General features: G+C 36.4%; 1 protein-coding gene across 1 annotated transcript; it reads left to right on the top strand.

Moving 5' to 3' along the window:
• Positions 1-4,914: 4,914 nt before the first annotated feature.
• LOC109068009 lies at positions 4,915-6,287 on the top strand. The gene is made up of 2 exons (XM_019084881.2): positions 4,915-5,060; positions 5,233-6,287. Exons 1-2 carry the CDS (start codon positions 4,915-4,917, stop codon positions 5,900-5,902), a joined length of 816 nt encoding a protein of 271 aa, XP_018940426.2. The 3' UTR covers positions 5,903-6,287.
• The last annotated feature ends 1,513 nt before the right edge of the window (positions 6,288-7,800 follow it).

The raw sequence follows: 7,800 nt of genomic DNA, 5'->3' as shown, positions 1-7,800 counted from the left end.
TTTTGGTCTTTTTTCTTTAGTTGTTACTAGTGCATTTTCCTGAAAATAGCAATCACACACTTAAAAAATGTCCTTTTCTGCACAATAATGTCACACTATTGAACATAAATGCTTGTGTACAGTGCTGTGGAAAAAAAATCCTGGTTTATTCTGTTTTTGTGTATATCCAATACTAAATATTGTCTGATAATCCAAATAAATTAACATAAAACAAAGGCAAATACAGTTATCATTAATAAACTGTATTTTGTGTTTATTCAAGGTTGCCTTTGTTTCATGCACTTTTTTGAAGATCTGATCCAATATAAGTCGTCACCATTATTTATATAGCGCTTTATATAATACAGATTAAGTAAAAAGCAGCTGTACAGAAATAAAAAGGAAAACAATGATGCAAACAGAATTCAATTATGCTGTGATGCAGCTCTAAAAAGTAAATCAGGTGACAGAATGAATAAAAGAAAATAAAAAAAAACCTTGGGAGAAAGTATGTTTAGTTCAGGGATCAGTCCTACACGAACTGTGCTTTCACACAGAAGTCTGCTCCTGTTTACCACAAACACAACATTTATCCATTCTTTTGATTTTAAATCCAAACACTGCTACTTAAAATGCTTTTCCAACATTGTATTACTGTACTGTGTAAAAAAGATTCAATCTTTCATCAATCATTCAATGCTTTTACCTTTGCATTTACTTTTAGATTTATATATTAAGTTACTAAAGCAAAACATTTAAACTACTTTTCTTACGTTATCACAAACATTCTAAATTGAAACTTACCATTGACAGAAACAGTCAGCTCTACTGCCTTTTCTTTTGCATTTAAATCTATTACAAGCAATCCTGCAGTTCATAAAAACTTTAATTAAGAACTTTAAAATTATTGCCGTGTTTAAAAAAAGTGCTCTTTTCCTTTAAACCTAGCCCAAAAAAAAAACATAGCCTATATGTTGGCTGTAAAACACAGTAGACTTTAATTATATGCATTTATGGTGTTACTACTACATTTTTGTGTCAATGCATGTTCATATTTACCGCAAAGAATGCGCTGTTACTTTGATTCAGCATGTGTAGAGCAGCAAAAAATAGACTCATTGTGGAAACGATCTCTGCACTGCTGCAGACGCACCGCTCCTAAACACACTGCCAGACCGCAACCGTGTGTGCAGTGTGACACTTTAATCCATTAACATGAGCACGGAAAAAATATGCACCACATATGCACTGCAAACAAAGTAATGTGAACCTGTCATTATTATGTGTGTGCGCTGCAAGTGTGCATGAGCGTTAAATGGTTTAAACACTGGCAAGAATTAATAAGGGGAAAAAAATGCAATTTATAAACTTTAGTGACGATGCGGCACTGCCTCGATAGTGCAAGTGACAATTCCTGTGTCACTGTGCAGCATGCAGCTCGCTATAGTGCAGACGCGAGGTGTTTTGAAGACCTTTGCATTTTGAGAGAGAAAGTGATTCATTCACGCAGTTTGTGAAATTATGTCTCACAGAAACTTTTTCAAATTACTTTATTATTAAATGATGAAATATGAATTGTACCTCACCTAAAGCATAATAATTATTTCACCCGCGCCGGACAGAGACTGAGACGGTGCCGCTGCATATCATGGCAAACCTGTCACGCCAGGCAAGTTTGAGCTTAAGATCGGTTTTATGAGATTGGCCTTTTTAGAGACCGCCAATCAATCATCGAAAAGCGATTATCGGCCTATTGTGATCGGTAGGCGATCAATCAGAGCACCCCTACTTTTGTGACATCTGGCGTAATATAAAGGACTGGGCTAGCCAATACCGATCAGTTAAAAATATGTTGAAACAATATTTAAAATGTTCTGAGATTACATGCAACACTTTTTCAGTAGCTAAGTGTGTATATTGTGTAAGTGTGTGTAAGTGTGTTAGTTTTGATGTTTTACGTTCAAATGTTTTTGTCTTTTCATTTTTTGTTTTCTTTTGTTTTTTATGCTTTAGACCTCACAGCAATTAAAGAGGAGAATGGAGTACTGAATGAAATGAAAGAGAAAGATCAGTATGAGAACCATCATGATTTCAGCAGTGTGGAATGAGTTTCACTCAAAAAGGAATCCTTAACAGACACATGAGAATTCACACTGGAGAGAAGCCATACATATGCCTTCAGTGTGGACAGAGTTATTATCAACATGGAAACCTGAAAGACCACATGAAAATTCACACAGGAGATAACCCTTTTACCTGCCAACAGTGTCGAAAAGTTTCATCCGAAAGGGAAACCTTAATTATCACATGAGAATTCACACTGGAGAAAAGCTGTTAACCTGCCAACAGTGTGGAAAGCGCTCCACTCAAAAAGAGATCCTTTACAGGCACATGAGAAAACACACCAGAGAGAAAGAGTTTCAGTCAACATAGAATCCTTAAGTTCAGATGAGAAGTCATACTGGAGAGACCTTTTTCCTGCTAACAGGGTGGAAGTTTCGCCAGTTTACACTGTAAATGAATATATATGATACTGGTGCATCTCGATAAAATGTCGCGGAAAAGCTAATTTATTTCAGTAATTCAACTCAAATTGTGAAACTCGTGTATTAAATAAATTCAGTGCACACAGACTGAAGTAGTTTAAGTCTTTGGTTCTTTTAATTGTGCTGATTCTGGCTCACATTTAACAACAAAACAATCTCAACATTTGTTGAGTCATCTCAACAAATTAGATTACGATGACATGCCAATCAGCTAATTTACTCAAAGCACCTGCAAAGGTTTCCTGAGCCTTCAAAATGGTCTCTCAGTTTGGTTCACTAGGCTACACAATCATGGGGAAGACTGCTGATCTGACAGTTGTCCAGAAGACAATCATTGACGCACTTCACAAGGAGGGTAAGCCACAAACATTCATTGCCAAAAGAAGCTGTCTGTTCACAGAGTGCTGTATCCAAGCATGTTAACAGAAAGTTGAGTTGAAGGAAAAAGTGTGGAAGAAAAAGATGCACAACCAACCGAGAGAACCGCAGCCTTATGAGGATTGTCAAGCAATATTGATTCAAGAATTTGAGTTAACTTCACAAGGAATGGACTGAGGCTGGGGTCAAGGCTTCAAGAGCCACCACACACAGACATGTTAAGGAATTTGGCTACAGTTGTCGTTTTCCTTTTGTTAAGCCACTCCTGAACCACAGACAACGTCAGAGGCGTCTTACCTGGGCTAAGGAGTAGAAGAACTAGACTGTTGCCCAGTGGTCCAAAGTCCTCTTTTCAGATGAGAGCAGGTTTTGTATTTCATTTGGAAATAGTGATGGGAAGTTCGGATCATTTCACCGACTCAGACCTTTGAGTCTCGTTCAGCAAAATAAACAAATCTTTTATCAAGTCATTTTGTTCATTTTAGCAAAATGTAATTAAAATGTTACGTGTTACTTCCCCAACACATTTACTACTTACGCAAACGTTGATCACACAACAAACAATACAAAACTACAATGCTATAATGAACAGAAAAGATTAATTCATTGTTTACCTGGTTCTTCAGTCTATGATTAGCTCACCTAAGGTTTTGGGTTTAAGTCGTTCCTTCTTCACGTGACAGCCCCATACGCTATTTCTGACATTTCTGTCACTATGTTTTTGTTACTGTTTCTTGAGTATCTGTGGTGTGGTATTATTTTATAAATAAATAAAACCCTGTTATAACTATTGATTAATTTGTCTTTTTGACTGTTTATCAGTAAACAAACACTAGGACATATAATCCAATAATAATCCAAGCCTACAATACAAAGTATTTATAGCCTAGTTTGTTCATTTTTACTCCAATTTTGAGTTTGCTGGTATAATAATTGCTTTTCCTAGGCAGACTTGACATATTGGTCTAATATATGTATAAGAAGATTGGTCAAAAAGGACATAATGACAAAGTAAAAGCAAATAACATTTTGAATTTGAATGATTAATGCTAGTTTAAAACATTAAGGTTATGATAACTTCAGCTTCAACAGTCGCTACCCAATGTAACGCCACGCCAGCAGAGGGAGCCATCCTCTGAATACTGACGGAGATCTACTCCCTCTGCTGCTTCTACCTTGTTGGTGAATTATCTGGATTATCCCTTCGCTTTGTGAAGTATTGCCAGTTACACTGCCTTACCGAGCATTTTCTTGATTTTCCTGTTTGCTGACCGCGTGTATGATTCTGCCTGTTTGTCTTTGATTATCTGGATTATCCCTTCTGATTTCGCTGTCTGATTGGACTGATATCTGTGTTTGGACCTTTGCCTTTGGATTCTCCCTTGTTTATGTTCACAGATTGGACTGATTTTCTGGTATTGACCCACTGCCTGTCTACGATATCTGTTTGTTTCTGTTGCTGCTCAATAAATCCCAAGAAAATCTTGGATATTGTAAGGCTATTAAACAAAACAATCCCAAACTGAAATAAAACTGGAGAGTTAAAGTTATTTACTTAGAAATATAATGTGCTTGGGTCACACAAAGGTTTAACCAATGGTTCAGCTGAAGGACAACTGTCACTCAAGACTGTCACCAAGGGAACGGTGACCATTCCACACCGTCCCCCTTTGTTTTGCACTAGCTGAGGGGCAGAGAAGAGCCTCCGACAGATTTTAACACGTCAGGACAATGAGCACTAGAAAATCGAGTGATGTTTGGTCTCATTTTGTGGCAACTTCAGCCACTGAAGCAAAATGCAACATCTCCACTGGGACCACATACCTTGTTTCGCCCATATGCTGAACCTCATTGTCAGAGCTGCATTGAAGGAGGTCCAAGCAATATTGCAAAAGGTCAAAACAATAGTTTTATAGAATAGAATACTTCCATAGAAGTACAGTTGCTTCAGACAAGCTCAAGGCCACACAAAAACAGATGGGTCAAGAGCCGTTGCGGTTAAAACAAGAACATGTTGAAAGATCCAGTCATCTCCACCCTGACACTAACTAATGCACCTCTGCCAACCTTGTCACCAGAGGAATGGAACATTTCCAGAGAAATCTTGGACATTATTAAGCCATTTGAAGAGGTCACCACTGAAGTGAGTGCAGAAAAGTAAGTAGTTTAAGGACACATATTATACAATCACTATAAACATTAAAACCACATTTTATACCGTCTCTTGATGCATGTTTTTCTGTACCCATATTTATAACATAAAAAATACATTCATAAAACAAATTTATTTAGTAATAAGTAATTTATAAACAATTTGTATTCTTGATAGGTTTGTGACCGCATCCAAAGTCATTTTGATGACAAGAGGTCTTCAGAGGATTGTTGCCCGATATCAAAGAAATCCCTCCAGCTTTGACCCTGTTAAAAAACTAGTGGATGCTCTGATGTCAGAAATGACTAGGAGGTTTGGCAAAGTGGAACACATTGAAAAGCTTGCTGATGCTACTTGCCTGGACCCTAGGTTCAAAAAGCAAGCTTTTGTCAATCACCAGGCAGCAGAAGAGACAGTAAAGCGGATTACAGCAAATGCAGCAGCTATTAACCCAGCTCAGAGTGAGGAGGAGAATACTTCAGATCCTGGTGCGACTGCCAGTGCAGGGGCCATGTTTTGGGAAGACTTTGATGAGAGGGTAACAAGCTTGAGGCCTTCTGCTTCCTCTTCTAAGACCTCAGATGCTATGATGGAGATGCGGGCCTACCTTGGAGAGCCACTCTTACCCCGCACATCAGACCCTCTGGCCTGGTGGAGGAGATGTTCACCAGTAAACAAAACCCTTTCTGAAGTCACGAAGACAAGACTTTGCATTGTGGCCACATCCGTGACATCTGAAAGAATTATTTCTAAAACTGGGCAGATTCTCTCAGAGAGAAGAAACAGACTCAGCCCATCCAAGGTCCGGGAGCTTGTTTTTTTTTTTTTTAATGCAAACATGCATTAAAGCAAGTCCTAAAAATATAGCCACAGTGTGTTATTTATTTTAAAGCTTATTTATTTTTATTTATTTAGAAAATGTCTAGCTTGTTGTGCAATATTTTTGTTGTTGTTGTGATTTCAAAGGTAATTTGTTAAGGTTAAAGGGTTCTGTATCTCTAGTATCTCTTAGTATTTCTTATTTTCATTTATTTTTTATTTAAATGGTTTACAATTAATTTGGGAATAGTTAACCTCTTTGATATAAAGTTTTTGGCACAAAAGTGTTATTTTAAAACTATTTTAAACTAAAAAAAGACAAGATTGTTGTGCAATATTTCGTTTTTTTATATATTGTACTTTTAAAGTTAATTTGTTAAGGTTATTAGACTCTGGCTTTTAGTATCTTTTAATTTCTTTTCATTTAATTTTTAATTATTTGTTTTTTTTATTGTTTTAATTTATTTTGGAATAGTTATCCTCTTTGCTATAAAGCTTTTCTGGCACAAAAATAAAAAAGAAACAACAATTCAAGAGTATGTACACAGTGTTTCTAATGTTTTTAAAGTGTCATATGTTACAAAAGTATAGTTTACACAGACAATCTGATTTATTAAATAACTGCATAATTAAGTTATCAAGTATAAAAGTAATTAGTTACAAGTTATTGAGTATCATGTGACTTTTCAGTTAAAAACAACTTGTCAACATTAAAGGTAATTTATAATGGACTAAAAATATGAGTGACTCAAAAATGCTTCATGAATCCTAAACAAATAACACTACAGTTCTATAGTCTAATCTGAAGGGTTAGCTCAAAAGACATAAATCATACAACAAGATAATTTTTGAAGATTAGAATCCTCTGTAAAAAAACAAAAACAAACAAACAAACAGAAAAAAAGTATCTCAAAATCAAAACCATCTTTATCAAAGTGATATCGCCATCATATGGACAAAATTTAAAGCATGACCAACTCTTTATTACCACATTCAGTGTTATGGAAAAGTACCATCATGACAGAAATTAAAAGCAACAATTTGAGCTCATAGCCCAAGTTGCTTGAAGTCAAGTGTTAAGTTTCCACAGTCTGTGATGATTTGGGGTGCAATGTCATCTGCTGGTGTTGGTCCACTGTGTTTTTTTGAAAACAAAAGTCACTGCACCCGTTTACCAAGAAATTTTGGAGCACTTTTTGAAGATGCTGATTTCATTTTCCAGCAGGATTTGACACCTGCCCACACTGCCAAAAGCACCAAAAGCTGGTTCAATGACCATGGTGTTGGTGTGCTTGACTGGCCAGCAAACTCACCAGACCTGAACCCCAGAGAGAATCTATGGGGTATTGTCAAGAGGAGAATGAGAAACAAGAGACCAAAAAATGCAGATGAGATAGAAACCTGGGCTTCCATACCACCTCAGCAGTGCCACAAACTGATCACCTCCATGCCACGCTGAACTGAGGCAGTAATTAAAGCAAAGGAGCCCCTACCAAGTATTGAGTACATGCAGTAGGTAGACATCCAAAACGTTGGTTCTACCGCCGCTCGTACAAACGCCTCTTCTTATTGAAATTATGAGGTATTCTAATTTGTTGAGATAGTAAATTGGTGAGTTTTTGTTAAATGTGAGCCTAAATCATCACAATTAAAAGAACTAAAGACTTAAACTACTTCAGTCTGTGTGCCTTGAATTTAATACACAAGTTTCACAATTTGAGTTGAAGTACTGAAATAAATGAACTTTTCCACAACATTCTAATTTATTGAGATGCACCTGTATGTAGAGAAGTCATTTATATGTGATCATAGTGGATAGAGTTTGAGATAAAAATAATTATCCTTAAGTACTACTAGAGGATTCACTTGAGAGAATGTCATCAGAGTGACATGAAACAATTAGGAATTATGTAATAACTCACATCA

The sequence above is a fragment of the Cyprinus carpio genome, chromosome B17, assembly GCF_018340385.1.
Source record: "Cyprinus carpio isolate SPL01 chromosome B17, ASM1834038v1, whole genome shotgun sequence".
NCBI lineage: Eukaryota > Metazoa > Chordata > Actinopteri > Cypriniformes > Cyprinidae > Cyprinus > Cyprinus carpio.
Note: the sequence above shows the minus strand (reverse complement) of the source record. Positions and strands in the feature narration are given on the sequence as shown.